Source organism: Ornithorhynchus anatinus, chromosome 2 (assembly GCF_004115215.2).
Source record: "Ornithorhynchus anatinus isolate Pmale09 chromosome 2, mOrnAna1.pri.v4, whole genome shotgun sequence".
Taxonomy (NCBI): domain Eukaryota; kingdom Metazoa; phylum Chordata; class Mammalia; order Monotremata; family Ornithorhynchidae; genus Ornithorhynchus; species Ornithorhynchus anatinus.
Window position 1 is genome coordinate 20,406,053 of NC_041729.1, and position 27,969 is coordinate 20,434,021.

A 27,969-nucleotide genomic window follows, 5' to 3' on the forward strand; every position below is an offset into this window, starting at 1 on the left:
AAATCAAGCTGTTTCATTACTGAGTAAGGGCTCTGGTGTCACTAACCTGACGCTATTGAGCACTGATTTTTCCTTTGCTGGAGGCTTGCTGATTGGCCGTTTGGTGCTCACTACTTTCATCGGGTGCTGTTCTTTCCCCGCTTTGCTGTACTTGCTCTTGTCAAACTTAGGCTTGGGCACACCGTATTTTCTCAAGATCTTGAAATCAAAACAGCGGTGTTTCAATTCGGAGTTTCAATTTTCACTCCCGAGCCAGTGCAGGCTGCAGTACGCGGGCAGGGAGATCTTACCTGAGTGAGCTGATCCTCTAGCACCTTCTTTGGTGGCCGGACATTCGTGAAGAACACGTGAAGGAGGTTTCCCGGTGTCTGAGAGTTGATCTGCTCTTTACTGAGGTAGATGTCAGAGACTTTAATTGGCTTAGCTGGAGTCAGGCTCAGCATCTGCTCCGAATGGGCACAACTTTTAAATATGTCGGTGAGCACCTCTCGAGCTCCCGGCACCAGCTTCTCACCTAACATCGAGGGAAGGGAACAACGTTCTATGAAGAGCAATATTTTAGCAGAAAAAGACTATGCGAAGTTAAACAATTCAATGAAGGTAGAGCACATGGGGACAAAAACTGAATGAATCTGATACAAGCAGCATGGAGTAGTGGATAGAGACCGGGCCTGGGGATCAGAAGGTCATGGGTTCTAATCCAGGCTCTGCCACCTGTCTGCTGAGTGGGCTTGGGTGAGTCATTTCACTTCTATGTGCCTCAGTTCCCTCATCTGTAAAATGGGGGTTAAGACTGTGAGCCCTATGCGGGTCAGGGATTATGTCTAACCCGAATGGCTTGAATCCACCCCAGTGCTCAGTACAGTGCGTGGCACATAGTAAACACTTAACAAATATCATTATTATTATTATTATACAAGTATCAAAAGGAAAGGGGAGGGCCAGGTGAGACGACTGGGAGGGGTCACAGAGGACTCTGAGTGGAATAACTCAGTTAATAGGGTGAAGTTATCCAAAATGGCAACAAGATTCTCTGCTGTAGCAGCAGAAAAATCACTATGAGGGGCCAGGAAAAATCCTTCTGCTTTATCCTTCTTGATATTTTGAGTCTAGTTTCGATCTCTGCATTATTATTAGAAGGATGATGAAAAGATGGAGTGGATACAGAGGAGAGAATAAAAATGCCCCTCTTTTCCATGCCACTAAAATTCTAGATACAGCTTTCTGCTACCCCTCCACCCACACCTCCCCACCCTTCTCCGTGCCCTGCAAATGCATGTTGCTTTTGCAGACTGTCCTATAATCTGTAAATTCCTTTACTGTATTGTATTGTGCTCTCCCAAGTGCTTGGTATACAGTCAGCCACTCAATAAATACCACTGAATAACTTGATTGAAAGTAGGACTGCTGAGGAAAAGTTATAGGAGCAATTTGAGTAGTTTTAGGGATGTGAAAGCTATGCGAAAGGATGCAGACTAGCCGATCTCCATTTGTTCTCCATCTTGGGGAGAACAAAAGGGAATGGGCTTCAGTTATATATCAGGAAGAATTCCTGAGTGGTGAGTGATTAAATACTAAAATGGCTTTGTGAGGCAGTTATAGAATCTCTGCCCTTAGAAATCTTAGACAATGGGATCAACAATCCTTTGTCTTAAATGGTGTAGGGATAATTCTGCTTGAAGGTAAAGGGATGGATCACATGGCCTCTTGAGAAGCAGTGTGGTCTAGTGGAAAGAGCATGGGCCTGAGAGTCGGGGGACCTGGCTAATTCCAGATCTGCCACCTGTCTGATGTGTGAACTGGGACAAGTCACTTAAACTGATCTGCGCTTCTCATTCCTCATCTGTAGACAGAGTTGAAATACCTGTTTTCCCTAATCTTTAAAACTGTGAGCCCCACGTTGGGGAGGAACTGTGTCCGACTTGCTTATCTCGTATCCACCCCGAGCTTAATACAGTGGTTGGCACATAGTAAGCCCTTAAATACCACGGTGCTCTGCACAGAGTAAGTAGTAAATAAAAACGATTGAATGAATGAATTATTATTGTTGAAGTCTTCGATATTCCAGGATTTAATCACTTTTCTTTTTAAAACCGTATGGAAGTCGACTAGTCCTTGAACTGTAAAGAACATTGGAACGGTCATTCAAATAATAATTTTATCGCACAGATGGATTTCATGCACCTGAATTTAATTTGCTAACTATAAGATCCGGTGTAACATTCAAAGTGAACAACGCACCTTTTATTGACTTGTCGTTGAAATAATCTTCTAGTCCTGGGCTGCCTTGTGTATCAAACAGGCTCTGGTTTACAGTAGATACAGTCAAAATCTCTTCAGTGGACATTTCCATTAATTCATCTTCACCATCCAGACTCGACAAGCCAATCAAATCATTATTGTTAAATAAACTGGCTCGGATTTTCTCTATTTTAGCTCTTGATCTTATCTGTGTGAATAACGGAAAGAGTCACAAGGAATGCTGGGCGTGCACTAGTCGCTAGACGCCACTGACATAAATCTTTTCCCTGCCTTCTTGTTCTTTACCCTCTAGTTGTTTTTTCTTGTTGCTGATCTCTTCTAAATATATACATATATTAACCCTGGGCTCTCCTAATTCAGGCAGATCAAGTCTTCCAGAATAATTTTTTTAAAAAGTGACCCTTTTTTCCTAACAAGGTTTTCTACTTGGACCATTCAACCCTGGTTTCAAAATCAGTTCCGTTAATCTACTTTAAATATGACACGCCCATAACTAACAGCCTGAGAGTCTTTTCAAGTCTCTTGCCAAAAATATACCAACTACTCTATTCAGTTTTACTGGATATTTTCTGTCATGCTTACAGGACCCCGCTGGGTCTCAGTGGGGTTATTTTTGGAGGTATTCACTGCTGCCCTTTGATGCAGAAGAAATAGAGACCTTGGCAATATTGGTTCTGAAGAGGGGGCCAAGACGGTCAAATATATCCCCGCAGAACCACCATCCATTTTCTTAAGGAGAAAAAGTTATATTTTTAAAATAGAAAATACCTGAATGCATGCCATGCTTTCCACTGTTTCCCTGCTGCAAGGAGAAGTGGCAATTTAACCCCTGATCTGAAGGCTAACTTCCCAGACTAAATCACGAAAACCCTAGGGATGGAATCAACGATATAGACACATTAGGAAAAGGAATGATTAAAAATGACAACGGTTTAACGCCTGCTCGTCCTTTGCTGTGGCTGTCAGGAGAGAACATATTCAGTTCTTTTTGTCCATTGCCTTTTTCCATTCACCTAGAGAACAAGCCTGTTCTCTCTGCCCCTCTAAATTCATGCTGTTCTGAGGGCCACACATAAATGTTACAAAGCAAGGAACGGGACATTTAGAACAAGATTTCTGAACCGACAGAAGCGGGAAATAAAATCAATTCATCTCAATGGGAAAATGATTCACACCCAAAATCAAAATGCAGGGAAGAGGGGAAGTGATGAAAGAAGAGGTTTCTGTTCTGTGAAGGGACTAGCCTGCGGAGAGAAAACTGCTATTCGCTGATTCTAAGGCAAAGTCAGAATGAAATCAATGTTTCCTTCAGGAATAATAATAATTAATAATCATGGTACTTGTTAAGTGCTTACTATGTGCCAAGCACCGTTCTAAGCACGGGGGTTGATAGAACTTAATCAAGTTCACACTCTTACCCCCATTTTACAGATGAGGGAACTGAGGCACAGAGAAGTGACCCGCCCAAGGTCACACAGCAGACTTGTGGCCGAGTCAGGATTAGAACCCAGGTCCTTCTGACTCCCAGGCCAGTGCTCTATCCACTAAGCCACGCTGCTTCAGCCCGGACATTTGCTTTACAGTGCTAATACTACATGACCTACAGATAGTAAATAATCAAGAGCTTTTGCTATCTTTGCCCACAATTCAGCCTCAAATGACACAAAAGTCTTTGGTGGAGGCCATGCAGGCAGAATTTGTTCCTGAAAGATTTCACCCTTTGGCATGCCTTCTGAGTGGCCCGGGGAAACCAGTATTAGTCTAGCGGAAAGCACCAGGGACTGGGAGTCAGGAGGCTTAGGTTTTAGTCCCACCTCTGCCCTTACTCTGCTTTGGGACCTTGGACAAGCCCCTTAACTTCTGGGCCTCCAATTCCTCATTTGTACAATAAGAATAAAAATACCTGCCTTTCCCTACCTCACAGGGATGTAGTCTGGATAAAATGGGATGACTGGTGTGAGAGTACTGGGGGAAAATGAGAGTGCTATAAAAAGCAAGTTATGATTGACAACGGCTGCCCTCGGGGGCTGGAGGCTCTGGCTGGCCTTCCCTTCACCCTTCTGCCAGACTGTTTAGATTTCAGGGTCTGTCCAGAGTCTCTCTAGAGAGGCAGCGGGGGGGTGGGGGCAGGTCTGGAGGTTAGAAAACGTTGTTAGCTATCCATCAGATGGCCTCAATGACACCTGGTTTAATTCTGAAGTCTGACTACTGGAACGTGGCTCCAAAAATATGCACCTTAGCCCATCCCACTGCGCTTCTATACATTTCCTTATAGTCTACCATCTTCCCTATTCATTTTAACGTCTGTCTCTCCCCTAGGTGGTAAGTGAACGGGGAGGGACTGTGCCCACCCCAACTCTACTGTATTATATTCTCCCAAGGGTTTAGTACACATAGTAAGCACTCAGTAAATACCACTGATTGACTCGTCGATTGAAATCAGGTCCGCTAAGGCATAAACCTGCTTGGAGGGGAGAATAAAGGAGACAGAAGGAGGGTCTCTCCTTCTTTGTAGCCACCAAGAGTGTAAGTGCACGGCTCTAGGGAGCTCAGCCTTCAATTTCTGTGTCATATCCCACGCTCCGCTGGCCCATCTACCATAAGGAATGATATGTTCGGGCTCTACGGGAGTTTACTAATATACGGCAACAGACTCTGCCAAGAGAAACCCTCTGATCTCTCTAGTATCCACACCGATGTCCCGAGGCAGCTAGCTTTCCCATTAAGAAACCTCACGGAAATAATCTCCGGTGGCCCTGGGGAGTTTAGGGTGGGGAGGCGCTCTGGCCTCAGTAATAGGCCGAGGCCCCAAAGCAGTTACCTCCACTACTGCAAAGCCTTTGATTGGCCGGGACATCAGGGGCTGGTTGTCCAGGGACGTGACCGTGTACATCGATCCCACGTCAGACCCGGAAGCTGTCTCGGCATTATCCAGCGGTTCCCCCAGGCTGCCCAGACTCCCCAGGCTCCCGGTGCTGCAGAGAGAAATGTCCAGACTCTCCTGGCTGGAGACGACGTGAGGTTCTAACAAGCTGGGGGGGATGGCTAACTCCAGCCCGGGGGGGAACTGGTCCACGGACATATCGCTGGCCGTCTGAGAGATTCCTTGGGAGCTGCAGACGGAGGCCTGGCTGGTGGAGGCCGACGCGCTGACGCTCATAGCCGGGGTGACGCTGCTCGAGCTGCTGACATCCAGACTGTCCGCCCCGCTGAAAACGACGGGTTTCTCCGAGTCCGTTTTACACTCGCCCCCTTCGGCTTTGTCCTTTGGCTTCTTGGGGTCTTCCTCCTGGAGGGGGATGTAGATTTCATCCTTGAAGACTCCGCCGTGCGCGTTGCAGGCCTTGCGGATGGCGTTTCTGACGATGCCCTCGTCCAGGTGGGTGGGGATGCCGGAGATCACGAGCAAGCGGCTGTGAGCCGTGGGGCCCACCAGGGCCTGGCAGGCATCGGCAATGGCATCGTTAGTCACCCCCAGGCCGTGGGGATCCTTCTTGGTCAGGTGCCTGAGGATGATGAGCAAGGTCAGGGCTCTGTGGAACCACAGCATGTCCTCGGGTTTGCTTCCCCCTATGCTGAGCACGGTGGCCTCCGAGTCTGTCGTTCGGGAGGAGGACCGTTTCCCCGAGGAGGAGGAGGAGGAGGCGGCCTTCTCTCGCTTCATTTTGACTTTCTTCCTCTTGGAGAGGAGACTTGGACTCTGAGGCGTCTGCCCCGGGGAAGACGAGGAAGAGGAGGAGGAGTCGCTGAGGTTCGGCGCGTTGGCCGAGGACATCACGCTAGCCGTCACGCTCATGTTGATGGGCAGCGTCACTTCGGCTACCGCCAGGCAGCCTTCCATCAGAGCGTGGAAGTAGGTGGAAAATCTGCCCTGGTCGGCCGCTGCGGTTCCGGAGCCACCGCAGGTGTTTCCCGTCACCCAGTTTTGGGTTTCTTCGTCGTACAGCTTGTGCAGCTCCGACTGGAGGGCCATCAGCATGGCCAAGCAAGGGTTCAGCTGAAGCGCGATGGAAGACGACAGCCCGGAAGGGTTCTTCCTCTGTTCCAAATCGTGCACCTTGCGCAACAGCTCGGCCAGGAGGTGGAAGATCAGCTCTTTCACGCAAGCTGCCATGTCAGTCGTCCAGAGAAAGTTTCCTGCGTATCACATAAGATGAGAAAACATCCTCAGTCGACCGATTCTACGGTTCTGTCCCGGGACATCTGGGTTACCGGCCTTCAGGCCGGTCAGCGGGGGGCCAAATACATCAACAGGCCTCCGAAAGGTGGGCCAATTTTCTAGCAGGGCATTCTGCTACGGAAATCCCATTTCCACCCAATTTCCCGGCCACTACTTAAAAGGGAATAAGGAAAGAAAAACTACACGGTGTAAGATACGGCCAATGCCAATGACATAACGGGCCCTCGATCTTTAACTAACGAGACAAAAAAGGAGGGCAAAATGCAGTTTGTTAAATCTGGGCAATGCAGACCATTTTTCATTTAAGGACTCTAACTATAACTGTTCGAGGGATGCGACTTTCACCTGCAGGAGAAGGCTGCTCCTATTATAAGATCTTTGGGCCCAATTCTCCCATAGCCTTTAGTTAACTTTTCCCTACCACGCGGCGAGCCGAAGAGCACTACAGGCTACGTACAACGCTCGAGGCAATGCTCTAAACAAGCCCTTGGTGGTACAAGCGAGTTAACGCTCTTCTCAAAATGTCAACAAAGCAACTTAGGCCCTGAAAAATATCTGTTTCCAACAAGCAACCGCGGAGTTGTCTGCCGTGTGTCCTTTTGTGTTCGTCTCACCCCGTCTGACTTTCCAGGAAGAGGGAATATTATCAACCAGATGACCGGCTTGAAGTGGCAGCTGGCAAACCTCTTTCTAAAAATGGGCTTACGTACGGATGGGGACCGGGCCCTTTTGACCACCACCCGATCCAACAGGCTTTGCGCCAGGAATCACTCTGATGCAACACCTCTACAAAGCCACTCAGTCAACTTCTTCCCAGATATCCTACTAATACCCCAGTCTCACCAAGGAGTTCCACTACTTGCAGAAGAACCGAAGCGGGGATGGTGTCAAGCCCGTCTTCTGATTTCCCTTCACCGTCTTCAGATTTCCAAGACAACAGCTGTTCTGTGAAAGCCATGGCCAGTGGGAATTCCAGGGGCAGAGAATGCAATACTAAAACCGCTCCAGGAGGAGGAGAAACTCCTAAAACAAAATCCCCAAGAGGGAACGTCATTGTTATTAGCCCCTGATTGCTGGCCATTTTCACATGATTACTGTCAAAACAAGGCTAGAGTGGACATTACACTCAAAAGCTCTACATCTGAGTATTTTCCAGCAAGACAGATGAATTACATTCAGTAATCCTTCTTTCTAAAGGGCAAATCAAAGATGTAGAAAGCGTCAAGTGGCATTTCTTTCTTGGCCAGATTGGAAAGCACCTTGCCTTTGAATGTATTATTGTGGTTTTAATAAAGTATGAAAATTCTCTCTCAATAAGAAAAAAGACTATCCTTTCATATTTTTGGTGCTACTAACACTAACGAACTTCTACATTTACAGATTTGCCTAGCTCAAAGCCCTACGGCTCATGGAATGGCCTCAGACTGCAGGAACCCAGGATCCTTTTACTCTATGTTAGGACCTGACGTCGACCTGATCCAAAGAGGCAAGTGGTGAAAGGGAGGGAGTGTAACCGGCTGACCTATCCACTCTCCTTTATTTGTTCTGATGATTCACATTCCAAACACTTGGCAGGTAAGCAGGAGCACAGCTAATGCTGAGGAAAGACAGGGGGTAGAGTGTGGCCAGACCTGAATTTCTGATTGAGTGGTTAATTAGGGACATTGAGAGAATCGTGTTTTTAATGCCTGTGTCCCCCTGTAGACTGCACACTCCTTGTGGGCAGGGAGCAAGTCTATCAACCCCGTTATACCGAACTCCCCCAAGCGCTTAAGTACAGTGTTCAGCACACAGTAAGTGCAAGCATGATAAATACCACTGATTGGCTGATATTGTGGCAAGAGTGTCACACTAGACATTGGAAAATAAACTGTCAATATTTTGGGGGAAGGTGGAGGGAGCCCTCTGGGTAACGAGCGGCCAGATTTCCTTTTTCTGTTGCTACCTGTCCCGCAACAGCATCAGCTGCTCTCTGTGCTTAAAGGAAACAGCATCACACTTTACAAAGGCTACTCTGTCATCTCAAATTGGAGCAAAATGCTGATACTTTTGGCAGCTTAAATACAGATGTCAGGAAAAACGAGACAAATTGTTCCCCCAAAGGGAAACCGCTGTGACTGCTGTTCGCCACACAAGTTATAGGGTACTTCTCTTGTTCTCTTTAGCTCCCATCCGCAGGGAACCCAAGTTATATACAAAGGAAGTGAATTATAATGAGTTCCTGAGAAACACAGTTTGGATTGTTATATGTAGCTGACCTAATTGCCCTGTTCAAATCTAACAAGAATGAGAGAGCATCCCAAAGCAGATTCATTCGTTCAATTCATTCAAGCGTATTACTGAGTGCCTACTGTGTGCAGAGCACTGTACTAAGTGCTTGGGAGAGTACAGTTTGGCAACAAATAGAGACAATCCCTGTCCACAACAGGCTCACAGTCTAAACCCACATTACGAATGGACAGTGCCACACTAAAAGTCATGAAGAGTTAAGGTGGGTTGTGTAAACTACAGTTTAGCGGTCAGTGTTATTTAATGAGCACCTTCCTACTGAGTTTAGAGCTTGGAAGAGGACAACAGAAGCAAAATGCACTATCCCTGCCCTCCAGGATCTTACAATCTGACCCAAATAATCCTAAGCATGAATATTCCTTCCCTAGGACAACTGGCACTTGGCAAAAATCCTAATCTCTAAAAAAAATGCAAAATCAGATGTACGACATCCAAGTTGTTCTACAGATTAATCGCGAGGCTTACCCAGTTTGATGTGGACCTTGTCAGTGGAGATGATAACAGAGGGGTACTGGTTGGTCGTGGGGGGTGGGGTAAGGCCCGTATTGGTTGGCGAGGCATCCCGGGGGTAGCAAACGGCTTCGATGAGGTTCAGTTGGCCGTTCCGCTTCACTTTATGACCAAGACCATACACCAGCACTCGCACCCACGGTGCTTTATAGAGGGAGGAACTGGGAAGGAAGACCACACAGTTACTTTCCCCTGCTAATAACAGCATCGAAGGGAAATGTGTGGGGAAAAACGCACTCCCTTTGCAAACAGATGTCCGTCAACTGGACCCATCTTAATTCTTCCTTCCCATCGCCCTCCGGCCGCCAAAGGGCAACTTACTCTTTGCGGAATCCAGACTGACTTTCTTTACAAGATACGACAACAAAAGCTGCCCCGGGGAAATTAACATCCATATTGACTTTAGACTCGGAAACCGGGAACTCTTCTGAAGGAAACTGTTCTGGAGCCGTCTGCAGAAAGATATTTAATAATGATAAGCACTGGTGACAAATTTTCATCTCCCATTCCGCACAAAAGTGAAACCCCGGAAGAATTTTTTGTAACGTGAGGTATGACAGAGAAATCTCAACATGAGGAGGAAAACGTACGAGTGGAAGTAATGACAAGTCACTCTGAAAAAGAGGAAAGCAAATCAATAGAAAAAGGGACTATGCTATTAGCAAAGCGATAAGAGTTTCAGTTTCAAAACTGCGACGATATTTCAGATATGTAAAAAGTGCTTGTTTGTACCTGCAGGAAGGAACAGATCTGTTTAGTCAGATCTAGAAGACTCTCTTCTCCTTGATGCAGGGTTCTAGTGATGGCTACGTTTAGCCATTCTCTGACCAGCTGGGAGTTACCCTGGTAGAAGAGATCTGTGGCCGAACAGTTCTGGGAATGGATGCAGTGTTGCAGAGACTGGGCCAAAAGAATAGAACTTGAACTGATGGTGCCATCTGTGAAGAGAACAAAACAAAATCACACTGGTCTTTTAGGAATTGGAGTCTCCAGAGTCCAGGAAACTACAGGTCAAAATATGCAGACCACCACCAAGAAAGTTCTGGCCAAAGTAGCTCAATCATTCAGCGATGTCAGGAACTATTTCAGTTATTACAAATGGACTTTTTTTGGAAAACACTCTTTAAAAGTTTATAATTATTCCAGTGATAACGTTCGATCCAGCGATAACGTTTCGAGACTTAAAAAAATAATGGAGAAAACCTCAGTCACTTCATCCTGAACAGTTGGCAAAGTAGAGGGTGGCATTTTTTAAGAGCCTTTATTTAGAACCATCATGTGCTAAATGAATCTCAACGGGATTTGCTTTATAATGACAAGGACATTTTATTCTGAAATCAGCCTCTCCCACACTAGTCATTAGTCTGTTGGTGGCACTAGTGTAGAGAGGCAAAGGTAAATAACCGTTTCTTAAAGCAATGCTTTTGATGATGATGATGAACCAGAAGTACGAAGTACATCCAATGAGTAACTAAATATACATACACATACACCTTAAGATTGAAGATAAAGAACTACTTGACAGTTGCTTCAATGGAATAAAATGAAGTTTCCCAACGGTAAAAAAAAGATTCTAATGCCTGAGGAACGTACTCCGGCTGACTACATTTTTTGATGTAGACTAAGAGTAACCAAAAAATATATGCTAAAAGCTGTGCGTTCTGGCAAATGGATAAAGAGAAAAGACTTGCAATTATCCTTCTATTTTAAGTAAGAATCAGTGGGACAGGTATTTGTTAATGGGTTCATTGGGTCACTAGGCACCGATCTGTTCATATACTGAAAGCAATGTTTTCTTTTACCAGGCAGAGGTGGTGCAAGCAGCTGATTGGATAGTAGCTGTAGATGCTCCAGGGTGATGTCCCGAATAGCAGGAATATGAAACAGACGAGTAAACAAATGAGGCAGTTTGGGGGCAAATATATTGAGTAGGGCCATGCGGCAGTATAAACGGGCTAGGGAGGCCTCACATCTCAGCAATTCTCTGAAAAGAAATAACACAGACAACATGTAAGGATCTTCTCACACCCCTTTCCTACGTCTCCATTAATTTGGGAGAAAACAGGCCACCTCGTCTGTCCATATCTTGACGCGAAGTGGGCACGTGAATGATTGACATCTTCAAAGGCCTGATGCATCTGTGGAGATGGACTGGTCTCAGCATCCCCCTTGGAAAATAACTCTTTAAAGAGTGTTCCGGACTACTCCAGGAACCGCATCTGACCCAAGTACCTAATATTTAGATGGTGCCTTGGGTAACAACTGGTCTCAGTGTGTCCTCAGAGCACAAGTTTTAAGAAATCTATCCTAGGCAAGGACCAATTTTTTTTTTTCATTTACCCCGAATCTTGTCTAAGAATAATTCGGATCCAAATATACTTCAGTGCGCAGCTCCTTTGAATCTGGGATTAGTATACAGTCTGATGAGTTGCTTCTAAGGGGGATTGCTTCTAAAATGGAATTCTGTCAGTCAGTCAATCATATTTATTGAGTGTTTACTATGTGCAGAGCACTGTACTAAGCACTGGGGAGGGTAAGCTATAGCAATATGACAGGCACATTCCCTGCAGCAAATAACGACTTTGCACAGGTTTCATCTGTTGAGAGATTATGGGATTGTCAATGGTTTAAAAAAAAATAACTGGAGACCAGCTGGTATCCAGGTACCATCTAAATGATAGCCACAAATGAAAGTTATGGAAGAAAAATTCTTTCATAAATGGAATTCTTACCGACGTACCTTCTCTCAATTACCCTCTATGTAGGATTTAGGAGCTAGTCCTCCTTGGAACATCTATTCACAAATAGTAACTGCACTGTATTCAGATGAAGTAGCAAAACATTACTGAAATCCAGATCAATTTCAGTGAAATCTCATATTGCCGACGAGTAATATTGGAACAAGGATGACAGAGTAACGGGGAAGGTATACACTGGAAATATTCTTTTTGGTTTCAACGTCTTCCCACAAAATCACATAAAATATTTTGGCCAGCAAAGCAAAGTCACAGAACATCATTCTTGGCATGATAAATACCATTTTACTCCCCATTACTTATAAAACAGTCTTTAAAATTTTATGGCTAATCCTGATTTAATATGGGCATGATGCTGGAATCATAAATTCACAAGAAGGAACACATCTGCAGGGCTTTTTTGTCCCTCCAGTCTCTTAGAATACTGTGATTCTGTTTTTGCCTACCTATGGTGAATTTTATCAATAAAGGAGCCAAAGTGACTTGAACAACTCTTTTCCCCTTTCACCCACACGAAGAACTTTTCAACATTTTAAACAGCATACTGAAATGTAAAGATATACTTGGGAATCATTTCTGTAATGAAGATCATAGTTTAGCAGTTGCTCAGCCATTTTATATAATGAAAAAACGCTGAATCTACTGGATAAATAGCATGAGAAATGGGATGGAAAACCGAGTTGGCTGGAGAAGTTGCTTTCCCAGAACACCATTTACAGTTAAGGGGGAGCCAGAGCTTGCATGTTTATATTTGGCCAGAACTTGGGGCACTAAATGGGGTAATATGCAGATGACACCCAAACCTACATCTCTTCCCCTGTTCTCTCCCCCTCCCTCCAGGCTCGTATCTCCTCCTGCCTTCAGGATGTGTCCACCTGGATGTCTGCCCGCCACCTAAAACTCAACTTGTCCAAGACTGAGCTCCTTATCTTCCCTCCCAAACCCTGTCCTCTCCCTGACTTTCCCATAACTGTGGACGGCAGGACCATCCTTCCCGCCTCACAGGCCCACAACCTTGGTGTCATCTTTGACTCTGCTCTCTCATTCACCCCACACATCCGATCCGTCACCAACGCCTGCCCGTCTCGCTTTTACAATATCGCCAAGATCTGCCCTTTCCTCTCCATCCAAACTGCTACCTCGCTGGTACGAGCTCTCGTAATATCCCGGCTGGATCATTGCGTCAGCCTCCTCTCTGATCTCCCTTCCTCCGGTCTCTCCCTGCTCCAGTCTATTCTTCATTCCGCTGCCCGGATTATCTTTCTACAGAAATGCTCTGAGCATGTCCCTCCCCTCCTCAAAAACCTCCAATAGTTGCCTATCAACCTTCGCATGAAACAAAAACTCTTCACTCCTGGCTTCAAAGCTCTCTATCCCCTGGCCCCCTCCTACCTCGCCTCCCTTCTCTCCTTCTCCAGCCTACCTTGTACACTCTGCTAGTCTGCTGCTAAGTTCCTCACGGTTCCTCGCTCGCACCTGTTCCACTACAGACCCCTGGCCCACGTCCTATCACTGACCTGGAACGCCCTCCTTCCTCACATCCGCCAAACTAACTCTCTTCTCCTCTTCAAAGCCCTACTGAGAGCTCACCTCCTTCAGGAGGCCTTACCAGACTGAGCCCTCCCTTTCCCTCTGCTCCTCCTCCCCATTTCCCGCTACGCCCTCCCTCTGCTCTTCCCCCTTCCCTTCCCCACAGCACTTGTGCATATTTGTATATATTATTTATTACTCTATTTATTGTTAATGATGTGTATATATCTACGATTCTATTATCTTGATGATACTGACGCCAGACTACTTGTTTTGTTGTCTGTCTCCCCCATTTAGACCGTGAGCCCGTTGTTGGGCAGGAATTGTCTCTATCTGTTGCCGAACTGTACAGTCCAAGCGCTTAGTACACTGCTCTGCACATAGTAGGCGCTCAATAAATATGACTGAATGAATGAATGAATAATACCAGTAATAATAACACTAATGATGATGGCACTAGTAACGCGCTTACTATGTGTCAAGCACTGTTCTAAATAATAGGTAGGACACGAATTGAATCCCCATTTCACAGCTGAGGAAACTGAGACCCAGAGAAACTGAGACCCAAGGTCACACAGCAGACTGGCGGCAGAGCTGGGATTGGCACCCAGGTACTCTGACTCCCAGGCCCACACTCTTTCCCCTAGGCCATGCTGCTTCCAATGGCAGCCTATTGGAAACATGGAATATGGGCTTCACTATTAATAATCGACTGAATGAGTTTCTCTTTATTTACCTGTGGATTTGAATGTTGGTGTTGTCCAGGGTAACCAGCCCATTGGTCGCAGTTCGCCTGTACCCAGCAGGAGGCCTTTCTAACATGTCAATAGGATACCAGTATCTCACCAACACTCCTTCACTCCTGAGGTAAGTTTCCACCTGCACCAACTCATTTACCTAAAAGAGCAATAAGAATAATTTTTCGAGATTCTGATTCCATTTTCCAAGTTTTAGAAAACACTTCTTTCCTTTAGGATCTCTGAATTCTGTACATGAAATGCAGTACTGGGACACTAACTGCTATCGAAAATAACTGATCTGATAAGAGAAAAACAACTTTTACGTTACATTTGTGAAAAATACCTCAGATAAGCTTAAATTGGATGTTTAGCCTTTCAGGGAGGAGGTAAAGTTTATGGATATACGTAATAGTAAGCTATATAAAATAATGCGTTTGAAAATTATAAAAGACTACAATAGCAATTATGGTTATCATTAATTAAAATACAATGAAGAACGCATGGGTCCTTGTAGCCAGACTTGACACAAGTATTAAAAGATAGGACAGATTCAAAATAATCCATGATAAAATTTAGTTTTTGAATGTCTAATTACAAATTACGACTTTTAATGGCAATACATTTAAAATGCTGAAAGCCGTTTAAAAAGTGTGAAGCAAGATTAATAAATACTAATAATACTACTATTGCTAATAATAATAATGGTATTTGTTAAGCACTTATTATGTGCCATACACTGTACTACACTCTGGGATAGCTACAGTCAGATCAGACACAGTCCCTTTCCCCCACAGTCTAAAGGGGAGGGAGAACAGGTATTTAATTCCCATTTTTGTTGTGATTAAGTTGTCTTGCTTTTGTCCGTCTGTCTCCCCCGATTAGATTGTGAGCCCGTCATTGGTCAGGGATTGTCTCTATTGTTGCCAAATTGTACATTCCAAGCGCTTAGTAAACTGCTCTGCACATAGTAAGCGCTCACGAAATACTACTGAATGAATGAATGAATTTTACAGAAGAGGAAACCGAGAACCTGAGAAGTTAAGGGACTTGCCCAAGGTCACACAGCAGGCACCTGGCAGGGCTCATATTAGAACCCAGGTCCCCTGACTTCCAGGAGCATTCTCTTTCCACCAGGCCATACTGTTTTTCTAAGATCACTTCTGTTCTAAGATCGTATTTGTTCGTCACTTACTGTACCCATATTTACCAAGACCAAGATCATTATGCTTTTCTTTATGCCACTGATGCTTCAAAAACAGTGAGCCTCCCAGGAACCTCCATTCTGTCTACACGGCTCAAATGTAATTTTTGAAGCTAACTTTATAGCAAATTCCCTTTTTGTTCAAATGGCAAATTCCCTTTTTGTTCAAATGAAGTATTAGTCGAGATAGCAATAGTATTTATTAGGCCCCTTATATTTGAAGAGCACTGTAATAAGCACTGGGAAAAAAAACAAAACATCGGTGAGAGTTAGACACAGACCCTGGAATATCAGGGGCTGGCTCACAATCTAAAAATACAGAGGGAAAGAATTTGGTGACGTAAAGATGAAATAATATAAAACCACATAAAAGTCATCTGCACAGAGCATATCTAACATTACATGCCCTTCTAAAATCATATCTCCTCCAAGAGGGCTTCTCTGACTAAACTCTCCCTTCCCTTTTTTGCACTCCCTTCTGTGTCGCGTTGTACTGTACTCCTCCCAGCACTCAGCACAGTGACCTTCACATATTAAACACTCAATACCACTGATTGATTGACTATGCACTTGGGTTTGAACCCCGAAAGCACTTGGATTTTTGTCCCATCCTTTCAGCACCGATACACATATACATCCATAATCTATTTTGATGCACATCTCCCCCTCTAGTCTGTCCGTTCCTTGTGGGAGAGATCGCGGCTATCACTTCTATCGCACTGTACATGCCCAAGTACTTAGGATAGTGCTTTGCATCCAGTAAGCGCTCGATAAATACCATTAAATGATTGAGCTTAATGCACAGGGCCAACATTTTTGTTCCCACATACTACTGGTCTCACCTTTGGGTCCCCCCCAGGAGACTTCAAATGAGCACTTCAATCGAGTGATAGAGCCTATTTTCACTTTTTCCATCTCCGCCCCATCTCTGCCCCTCTCTCCCCCTCCGCGCACCCCTTGTTATTTGCCTTTAGAGGCCTGGGTCAGCAGGGCTAGTCCAAGAAGGAGAGTCCAGGGCAAATGGCCACTTTGAAAAGGGCAAGAAGATGGGGAAAAGTTTAAAACACCGAACTCTGCTGCTGAAGGCTCAAGTAGCTGCAATTTTTCATCACTGTCTACTTTTGGATCAAGTCTGGGGGGCTTTGGTTCTAGGATCCAGCATCTCCCTGGGCAAAACTCTGAGCTGGGAATACGGTGTGAGATGCCCCCGCTCTTCCTACCGGCTGGGGACAGAGATCTTCTGGGGAACTCCAAGTTGCACTCTCTAAGGGCTTGGCTGAAATCCTCTCTTTTGGCAATAAAGGGAGGTAATGAATGATAATCCCCCATTTGGGAAGCAGCGTGGTCTAGACTTTCGGGCCTGAAGTTGGAGCACCAGCGTTCTAATCCCTGCTCTGGCACTTGCCTGTTGTGTGACCCTGGGCAAGTCACTCAATTTCTCTGGGCCTCACTTCTTTCCTCAACTGTAAAATGGGGATTCAATACTTGTTCTTCCTCCTACTTAGACTGTAAGCACAATATGGGGCAAGGGCTGTGACCACTGATTAATAGGTATCTAGCCCAGTACTTAGAATTTAGTGTAGTGCTTATCATATAGTAAGAGCTTAAACAGTGTCATAATAATAATAACTAAAATAAGTATAATATTGGGGATTCTTAAGCACTTACTATGTGCCAGGCACTACACTAACTATTGCGGTAGATACAAGAATCAATTCAGACAATACTCTGCTCCTTCCCCTACTTGTATTTTAATCCTCTAGACCGTAAGCTCGCTGTGGGCAGGGAATGTCACTGTTTATTATTGTATCGTACTTTCCCAAGCGCTTAGTAAAGTGCTCTGCACACGGTAAGCCCTCAATGAATATGATCGAAGGAATGAATCTTGGTCTCCCCTACTATACTGAAAGTTCCCTGAGAATGGGGATATCTACCAATTCTGTTGTACTGTATGCTCCCAAGCGCTTAGTACAGTGCTCTGCACAAGATAAATAGTGCCTACTGATTGACTCAACATAGTCCATGGGTGATTTGGGGCTCAGAGTCTTTGGGGGAGGAAGAGCAGACATTTTAGAAAATCAGCATGGCTTAGCGGAAAGAGCCCGGGCTTGGGACTCAGAAGGTCGTGGGTTCAAATCCTGGCTCTGCCACTTGTCAGCTATATGACCTTTGGCAAGTCACTTCACTTCTCTGGGCCTTGGTTCTCTCAACTGTAAAATGGGGATGAAGACCGTGAGCCCCAAGTGCGACAACCTAATGGCCTTGGATTTCCCCCAGCGCTTAGAACAGTGCTTGGCACATAGTAAGCGCTTAACAAACATCATTATTAATGATAATGTTGGTATTTGTTAAGCGCTTACTATGTGCAGAGCACTGTTCTAAGCGCTGGGGGAGATACAGGGTAATCAGGTCGTCCCACGTGAGGCTCACAGTTAATCCCCATTTTACAGATGAGGTAACTGAGGCACAGAGAAGTTAAGTGACTTGCCCACAGTCACACAGCTGACAAGTGACAGAGCCGGGAATCGAACCCATGACTTCTGACTCCGAAGCCCAGGCTCTTTCCACTGAGCCACGCTGCTTCCCCATTATTATTACTATTATTATTAATCCCCATTTTTCAGAGACACAGGGAAGTGAAATGACTTGCTCAGGTAATACAGCAGGTGAGTGGCAGAGCTGGAATTAGAACCCAGGTCTCCTGACTCCGAAGCCTATCCCAGCTCTGCCACTTGGCGGCTGTGTGACTGTGGGCAAGTCACTTAACTTCTCTGGGCCTCAGTTCCCTCATCTGTAAAATGGGGATTAAGACTGTGAGCCCCACGTGGGACAACCTGATTCCCCTATGTCTACCCCAGCGCTTAGAACAGTGCTCGGCACATAGTAAGCGCTTAACAAATACCAACATTATTCTACTAGGCCACGCTGCGCGGCTTAGTGGAAAGAGCCTGGGCTTGGGAGTCAGAGGTCGCGGGTTCTAATTCCGGCTCCGCCACTTGTCTGCTGTGACCTTGGGCAGGTCACTTCACTGCTCTGTGCCTCAGTTACCTCATCTGTAAAAATGGGGATTACAAAATGCGAGTCCCACGTGGGACAATCTGATTACCCTGTATCTCCCCCAGTGCTTAGAACAGTGCTCAGTACCTAGTAAGCGCTCAACAAATACCAACATTACTATTATTATTATTGTTATCCTCAACAGTTCTCCAATACTAACTTTCGGGGCTTTTCTTGTGGGATACAGCAGGATCCTCTGTCTCTGCTAATCCCGGCTCCTCCGCTTGTCTGCTGTGTGGCCTTAGGCAGGTCACTTCACTTTTCTGTGCCTGTTACCTCTTTTATTAAAAGGGGATCGAGACTGTGAGCCCCATGCGGGACAGGAACTGTGTTCAACGCAGTTTGCTTGTATTCACCCAAGCGCTTAGTAAAGTGTCTGGTACATAGTAAACTCTCAACAAATACTATTATTATTATCATTATCTCTGTGACCGATCCACAGAGACCAGGGCTGCCAACCATGTCAAAAAAGCTCTCGAGAAAAATAAAACCAGACTAGATTCATCTCCTACTCACCCATTGCACCTGTGCACGTTTAGAGCCTGCCCGGATGACGAGGGTGGGGTGAGGTTTAAGGGGGACAAGGATGCAGCTTTCACTTTTTGTTGAGTTTTTCTTTTCCAAGACTGGCAGCGGGGGCCCTCTACACCCTGGTTTCTGCTGGCTCTGGCAAGACTGGCAAAGTTTCTGCTTTTAGAATGAATTCCTGGGCTCTGCTTTACAAGTGAAGGGGTCAAATCTGGTGGGAATGGGGGCAAAGAGCTCCTGCCGCTATAACTGCTGGTATTTGCCGGCGGGGGATGGGGGGAGAAAGACAGTACTGGGATGACACATGGCAATTTCTCTCTTTTGCCTGTGAGTACAATGGTTCCCCTCCTGCCCTGTTCTGAGCTTGAGTTTTAAGAACTGAAAGGAGAGCACTTCTCTTTTCGGAGCCTTTTATAAATATTCAATTAAAAATAAATAAGCCCAGGCCTCAGCTTGGGGATCAGCAAAGTCAACCTAAGCCTAGCTGGGGCTTAAAGTAAAAATGCTTTCTATTTACCCTAGGACGGTCACCTGCCCGAGAGGATCTCCCTGAGTTTGAGTCTAGTGCCCCAGCTCCAAGATGATAACAATAATGATAATAATAATGATAGTATTTGTTGAGTGTTTACTATGTGCCAGACACCTTACTAAGCACTGGGGTGAATACAAGCAAACTGCGTTGGACACAGTCCCCGTCCTGCATGGGGCTCACAGTCTCGATCCCCTTTTAATAGAAGAGGTAACAGCACAGAGAAGGGAAGTGACCTACCCAAGGCCACACAGCAGACAAGCGGAGGAGCCGGGATTAGAACCCACGATAAAAGTGTTATTTAGGCTTTTAGTATGTGACAAGCAGTGTACTAAGCACTGGGAGAAGATACAAGATAATCAGGTTGGACGTAATCCCGGTCTCATAAGGGGTGCCCAGTCTAAGGGAACATTCCTTTCTCCTTTACTACCTAGCTCACACCAACCGAAACTTCCCCAAGATGTATTTAGAAACTCACACTCATACCCACATATTCCCATCAACACCACATCCATATGTAAAATGGGAGAGAAAAAATAAAATCATAAAACAGAGGAATAAAAACCAGAATTAAAAGGAGAACAGGATCACGCATACCATGAGGACAGCATGCAAAAATAAAAAGAAAACAGGAGAATGAGTCATACTGAGATTGGGTGGGTGAGGATGAATATACAGTGCATGAAAAGTTTGGGCGAAAAGCAAAATAAATGAGGAAAAATGAGAAGTCAGGGGAAAAGGGGGAAAAATGAGGAGAGAACAAATAGACAAAATGGTAAAAGTTAGGACAACGGAAGTGTATTTAGGAAGGTCAGGTGTGGGATGCCCACTCACAGCTTTGCCATTAGGGTGGACTCAGGCTTGCCTGGATTGTCAGAAGGGAAATGGGAGTTGGCCAACGATGGGGATTTTGGTGTGTGAGATCTGGTGGCTTAATATATTTTTAAGACAATGAATGTTTCTGAGGTTTTTCTTTGCTACTATAGCAGATTCGTAAAGAAACCTGCTCATTTACCAAAAAAACCCACCAAAACTCGAGGGCTGGCCCACACTGCTTCAGAAAAAAACTCATCAAATATTACTGTTTTACATGCAATTTCTATTTGTTAAAGATTTTCGCTGCGCAGAAAGGAACTATCAGTAACACATATTAGGGACAATGGTGTTAAAAAACTTGATTAAGAGAACCAGACAGATCAAGTGCAGCAAGAGAAAATGCCATTTCTGGTGTGTCCCTATTTAAGAAACAGTTTGTCTGGGCTCAGCCCAATGTTTTGCCCCAATACAGAGTAGAAGCAAGCTCCTTAATGACAGAGCCCAAATCTATCTATTTATTGAGCACTTACTGTGTGCGCAGACCATTGTAACAGACGCTTGGGAGAGCACAATTTAATAGTTGGTAAACACATTCCCTGCCCACAACGAGCTTACAAGTCTAGAGGACCCCTTTCTTTTCTTCCGTTGTAACTTCCTCAGTACAAATGCTGTTTGCTCACAGCGGAATCTTAAATAAGATCAGATAGAGAAGCTCAGTGGAAAGAGCCCGGGCTTGGGAGTCAGAGGTCATGGGTTCGAATCCAGCCTCTGCCACTTGTCAGCTGTGTGACTATGGGCAAGTCCCTTCACTTCTCTGGGCATCAGTTACCTTATTTGTAAAATGGGGGTTAAGACTGTGAGCCTCATGTGAGACAACCTGATTACCCTGTATCTACCCCAGGGCTTAGAACAGTGCTCTGCACATAGTAAGCGCTTAATACCAACATTATTAAATAAATACTTTTGACTGAATTGGAGTATGAAATGTTCTTTTTAAAGCAGTAAGGAAAAGGTTATTAATTATTTTTAGACACAGGAGGTCCTGTAAGTTCACTATTCCTTAAAATCAGATACTTGGGCCAGTTCTGAACATTGGATGGGAAGAGGAGACTGTTTCACTTTTTAAACCAACAATCATCTCTTTATGAAGTTGAGAGCAGACTAAGTTCCTTGTGGGCAAGGAAAATGCCTACCAACTCTTACAGTGTAGTCTCCTAAATGCTTAGTCCAGTGCTCTGCACATAGTAAGCTCTCAATCAATACCCTTGATTGATGGTTACATCTAAGCAGAAATTTTAATTACTACAGTACAGTTCAATATTCCAGTGCATTTAAAGTTTGCCACTAGTATGTCAAAGCCTCTGTGAATAAATAGCAAATCCAAATAGACTACCTAATTAAACTAGTACCTTTCAGTGATATGGTTTCCACAAGAGTGGAAAATATATAAAATGACAAACCAAAGAGATATTTTAGACTCCAGTAAAGAGCACACAGAGAGGAGGGAGAATTCCAATTGAACATCGGGCATATTAAGATGTCTCTTTTCCCATCTGCATACTGGTAAGAATGATCATAAAGGCTTCGGGTTCCCCGCGGCAGGTAAATACTTTATCTCTAAAACAAGTTTCACTTACTGAATCAACATCTAAAACGACTCCATGGAGGCCGAAGGTTTTCAGCATTCCCCGGATGGCAAATTTAGGAAGAGCGGTTCCAACGGCATTGCTGGTCACATTATTACTGTCTGGAGCTCGAGTGACGACTGTGAGACCTATGGGCAGAGGGAGACTTTTCCTCACGACCACGTTCAGCACGTGGTTTATCATCTTGAATGCTGTTTAGAAAATTTGCTTCTTGGAAGGGACAGACGGCATTTTTAGCTATTTAACATACATGTGTCATCTATTCAACTAACACCAGAGATCGAACCCGTTTAACTTGCTAAAAACCTCAGGCACTTATGCAAATTTAAATTAGCGAACAACATTTTCCTCAGGCCGAATCCATTCCCCCGTAGTAAATTAGGTATCTTTGAAATGAAATACTCTGATATTTTGGTGGCTTAAAGAAGCCTCTCTAGATGCCTAGTGGGCAACCAGGAATACCTTAAGCTCGAGAAGAATCAGGCTCCAGGAGTGTAATCAACTGACTGGAGAGGCATACGGTTCCAAAGATCCTTTTAGATACGTCAGTTTCACACTAATCGTTTTGTAGGAGAACAGAGTTCAATTCCATACCAACAACGTGAAATATTCCATTTGTTAAACAAAATTTGCTCAGAGCCTTCATCATCAAACTACTGCCCTCAAGTACATGAATAGATACCGCCATCCAACAAAAATATTTAACTCCTTTAACCTCCGGGGATAGACGTGTCTACCGAGTTAGGGAATGGGCTCGTTCAATCCTGTAACTATGAGCAACTCAACCCAGGGTAAAAGAGTATTCTCTTGCTAGGAACCAATGATTCCTTTTTCTCATGCCCTGGGTTGAGAAACTCCTGGTTGATGGGTGGAGTAAAAATAAAATAAAAACCTTTTCGAACTTTATCGATTGTGAATTTATTTGCTTCGTCTTTGATGTCTTCAATGGTAGGAAGGTAAAGGTCTCTTGGGATGCCACCGTTTTCCTCATAGAGGAATTCAACAGTCTGTCGGGCTATATCCACCATGCCTGGAAAACAAATTGCTTTTGGGTAAATTTTTCCATCTTAATCTCCCTCCACCTACTCAATTAGATTCTTCTCCTTTCAACTACACCGTGGATTTATTACCTTGAAAAGAGGAGAGAACTCAAGGTACCCCCCTCTGATTCTCTGATCCTTCGATATAATTCTTTCGTCTTGCTCCCCAGTGGTAATTTATAAACAAACCAACAGGCCTCATTGCTTAACTAAATGAGTGACCATCAAACGTTCATAAAAAGCAGAGTAGCAATATGGAAGATGGCAAGACATTTTCTATATTTGCTTTTGTGTTAAACTGTATGATTTAAAGAGATATGAGTCGCTGCAATATTTGCTTTTAAATAAAGCCCTTCTCCTCACTCATTTACCACTCTGTTCATTTACTGTCCATATTGTAATTATCAAGGATAGCAATTTTCAAAGCACCATTCCAAAGGAAACCATAATTACAGAAGGATGCTTATGGGAAGAAGTGCCACGGAAACAAAAAGGAAATTCGTAGCCTAGGATTCGGCCTCCTTCTTAAGCAACTGAGTTTTTAAAAACTCAGGAAAATATCTTGGTGACATTTTCCACATGAATAATAAAAAATCATACTGTAAGCAAAAAACACTGTGCATGTACACTAAGAGAATTTGTTATTAGGTAAATTGTTAGGATTATCCATTTTCTGTTCTGCAGAGAGACGAAGAGATAATGCCCATGAAGATTATAGAAGCATATTTATTTTCCAAAATGCTTTCACATTACTTATCTCATTTCTGAGAGCTGTAATACCCTCTTTAATAAACCTGTGAAGCCAACAGAAAGTCCTTTAGTGGGCAACAACAATATTATCAGGACAGTTAAAAAATGGTGAATTTATGTAGAGGTTATTACATACACGGAGCACCAATAAATTCAAATCAGTAATCCTATGGGCTAGGAAAATAGCTCTAGGTCCTGTTTGGTGAAAGATGGATTATAGGAGGCTATGGCTGTCTAAAAATCTATCTATCTACTTATTTACTTGCACTTGGATTCAAATCCTTTATTCACCCCACCCTCAGCCCCGCAACACTTATGTACATTTTCCATAGTCAATTTACTTATATTAATGTCTTTTCCCCCGTCTAGACTGTAAGATCGTTGTGGGCAGGGAATGTGTCTATTAATTCTGTTTATTGTACTCTCCCAAGGGCTTAGTACAGTGTTCTGCACACAGTAAGTAATCAATAAGACTAATCGATTACCCCTCTTTTCCTTCAGTTGTCCTTCCTCCTTCACCTAAAAGGGCAAGACTGGAGTTGGTGGGAAAGCTTCAGGATGCAGTACTTCCCCAAGCGCTCAGTACAGTGCTTTGCACACAGTTAGCGCTCAATAAATATGACTGAATGAATGAATTGGTTGAGGGTCATCAGGTCGACTCAGAAAAGTTGTAAAAATAAAAACCTCTTTCTAGGAAATTCAAAAGAAGCTGTGAGAATGGCAGTAGACTATTTAAGGATCAAATGTAGTAACAAACTATGAAAACTTTTCAAAGTTGGCAATAAAGACTCTCCAGCCACGTTCTGAAAAACTAATTCATTCATTCATTCATTCATTCATATTTATTGAGTGCTTACTGTGTGCAAAGCACTTTACTAAGCATTAATATAAGATATATACATAAATGCTGTAGGGCTGGGAGGGGGGATGAATAAAGGGAGTGAGTCACAGTGATGCAGAAGGGAGTGGGAGGGGCAGAGTCATAATATTCTTCACACCCTGGGTATGAGATGCTTCCCATTTTCTGAATTTCAATAGTTAGGTTGGTCTGAAGACTTCTTGACTGTGGAAACCAAGAATTCTACTTCCGTGTTTATGCTAGAATAATGATTTCACACACTGTGAGTCCTACTTACACTGTGAGCCCCATGTGGGACAGGGACTGTGTCCAACCTAATTAACGAGTTCCTACCCCATCACTAATAACAGGGTTTGACAAATAACAAGTGCTTTAAAAATGCGAAAAAAGAAAAAAGAGCTAGGCCTGGTCTCTTCGCCTTATTAGTACCTAGTTCTTAAAACCAACAAAAACCCACAACCGAAATCCACTTTGCAATCATGTTCTTCGGGGAATGCATCAACTGGCATTTGGGATTATGGTTCATGGCGTGAAACCATAATGTTTCAAGATATACCTCCAGTTCCACTAATGATACACACATTCAGTCATTTCTAGCATGGGCTAGAACAGTGGATGAGAAATAAACTCAATTTCTTCACTGTAAGCCAGAGAATCAGAGGTAACAGGTCTTTAAAGTTGATTTGTCAAGATATCCCATATCCCATCCCAGTTAATCTGTCAACTAAGAAACCATAGTTTGAATTAATAGAATATGTGCTAAGTGGAAATGAAAATCTTTCCAGGAGCTTTTTTTTTTTTTACTTTCACTGGGTTGTACTTTGTAAATATAAAGAGATAAAATATAATATTCCTATCACAGGGGAAAAATAAATTCATAATTTTCCATTTGTTTCTGGAATGGTTGTGATTATATCACTGTTTAAGACTGATGCCATACTGGTTCCATAAAACTACGTACGTCTCTTATTAAGTGGGTTTCTCTCTTTTTCTAAAGAAGACATACTCCAACAATGGAATCCCTCTTCAAGATTAAAGACTAAATTAGAGAAAATCTGTGACGCCAACTAAATTAGACTAAAATTAGAGAAAACATCACCGGTTGCGATTATCAGTAGAGGGGGCACAAACACTTTGTCTCTCACTATACACTACTTAGATCAAAGTCTAAATTATTAAAACGCTTTCTTAGGTCTTCTGAGATCACTCAGACAAAGATCATATATAACCATATATACACCATTTACATCATTCCACCAGCCACTTGTGCCTACGTAATTTCTTTTCGGTTAACAGCAAATAAAAACAGAGCACTGAAAGTACAGATAGCAGCAGTAATTCAGAGAAATAAAGACCGAGACAAGTATTTATGGATCCTCATTTTAAGTCTATTTCTCTGGGCAGAATTTTATGTGGCATAATACCATCGTTCTTTTGAAAAAAAAAAAAGGGCTCCAAAACACGCTCCCACTCCCTCCCCCAAAACAGACACACACACAAGCCCCCCAAAATTGCAGAGGTCAGCAGACCTAATTGCAAAGCGCCCTTAATCTGGTCCAGGCCTGACTTCCGCTCAGCTTCATTACGGAAACGCCTTCTAATAGTTGGGAAAACTTTGGTCTCCCAGGCTTTCACCAGCAGAGCATAGTGGTCCTCCTGAAAAGAAAAGGCAAACACAATGTGGGGCATAATTACTGTTTTAGGTGGAGGCAGCATTTTTCAGACCCAAATGATGCCTTGACTTTGACTTCCATGAACTTACTTCTCCCTGAAATACATTGGTTCTAGGTATAAAAGGCGCTGGCCAGCAGCACACAACACATTCCCCAGCTAGAGTGTAGCTCCCTGTGGGCAGGGGCTGTGTCTACCAACTCTGGTGCATTGTACTTTCCCAAGTCCTTGGTACAGTGCTCTGCACAAGTAAGCGCTCAATAAATACCACTGAATAATTGATCGATAATGGGGTGGGAGACGTTGGATTCACTTCTGTTTCCTTCTCTGAAGGTTTGAGCAGTGTGGCTTAGTGAAAAGAGCACGGGCTTGGGAGTCAGAGGACATGAGTTCTAATCCCAGCTCTACCACTTGCCTGCTGCGTGACCTTGGGCAAGCTGCTCAACTTCTCTTTGCCTCAGTTACCTCATTGGTAAAATGGGGATTAAAACTGTGAGCCCCCGGTAGGACAGCCTGATTACCTTGTATCTTCAGTAGCTCTTAATAAATATCATTAGTATTATTATTTGAATAAAATTTTATATTAGCAAGATTTTGCTGTTTCTCTGCTAAAATGAGTAATTTTTGTAACCCTCTAATTGATACATTAAGTACTGATCATGTACTAAGTCTGAGGTATGTTCGAGGTTATGAGATCAGACACAGTTTCTGTCCCAAGGTGGGATCACAATCTGAGGTTCAAAGAGTAGGTATCTAATCCCCATTTACAGATGAGGGAACTGAGGCACCAATTATTTATTTATTTATTGTATTTGTTAAACACTTACTATGTGTCAAATGCCATTCTAAGAGCTGGGATAGGTACAAGTTAAGCTTGACACAGTCGCTATCCTACATGGGGCTCACAGTCTAAGAAGAAGTTAAGTAACTTGGCCCAGAGAGAAATTAAGTAACTTGTCCAGGGTCACACAGTCGGCCTGTGACAGAGTTGGAAATAGAACCTATGTCTCCTGACTCTCAGTCCCACAAGGCCAGGTTGCCTCCCAATCTCCCAATCTATTTGGGGAAAAAAAATCCTTCACGCCAATATTTGCAAGGCAGACTTTACTCTCTGTTGCTTCCCAGACTCTTAATGAGCAAGTAACGGTGTTCAAAGTCATATCGTCCTGTTGAAATGATCACACCTCCAGATCTGAGGAAATCACTGTTTGTAGAGACTGACCTGCCACTTTACATTTCTTAGAGTTAAATCAAAAGACCGCTTCACGTGCTTCTGATTTTCCCAGATTTAATATCTTCTGTAAGGTTGAGGGTTACCTCATTCCTCACGGTTTCCCTTACCTGAGGAATGTCGTCGTCGTCGTCGTCATCGCTTTCATCATCTGCGATGGGTGGTGGGTGGGGGTCTGGCCCAGATGTAATGAAATTCTCATAGCTGAGCTCCACTTTATAGTGACAAGAAGTGTCACTGTCATATTCTGTAATGAGTCACGAAGAGAGCGTGAGTTCTCCACAAGGGGAGGCAGTGTAACCATTCACTCGGGAGCCTTCACATAATTAAAGTGCTTACTATGAGCCAAAGCTCTGAGCTACACACTGGCCACA

At 43.9% G+C, this 27,969-nt stretch overlaps 1 protein-coding gene across 5 annotated transcripts in view; it reads right to left on the bottom strand.

Annotated features, from left to right (window-relative positions):
* The window catches only part of HECTD4 (HECT domain E3 ubiquitin protein ligase 4), a 200,482-nt gene that overhangs the window by 17,054 nt on the left and 155,459 nt on the right, over positions 1-27,969 (bottom strand). For all 5 annotated transcript variants that reach the window (XM_029055452.1, XM_029055434.1, XM_029055443.1 and 2 more), the window contains exons 51-64: positions 27,706-27,842; positions 26,223-26,349; positions 22,937-23,074; positions 22,036-22,172; positions 14,264-14,424; positions 11,044-11,225; positions 9,974-10,179; positions 9,563-9,693; positions 9,197-9,402; positions 7,286-7,465; positions 5,084-6,399; positions 2,242-2,449; positions 291-514; positions 47-198 (exon numbers count right to left, since the gene is read on the bottom strand). In XM_029055452.1, the coding sequence (XP_028911285.1) occupies positions 47-198; positions 291-514; positions 2,242-2,449; positions 5,084-6,399; positions 7,286-7,465; positions 9,197-9,402; positions 9,563-9,693; positions 9,974-10,179; positions 11,044-11,225; positions 14,264-14,424; positions 22,036-22,172; positions 22,937-23,074; positions 26,223-26,349; positions 27,706-27,842 (3,505 nt within the window). The remainder of the gene's footprint in view (positions 1-46; positions 199-290; positions 515-2,241; positions 2,450-5,083; positions 6,400-7,285; positions 7,466-9,196; positions 9,403-9,562; positions 9,694-9,973; positions 10,180-11,043; positions 11,226-14,263; positions 14,425-22,035; positions 22,173-22,936; positions 23,075-26,222; positions 26,350-27,705; positions 27,843-27,969) is intronic.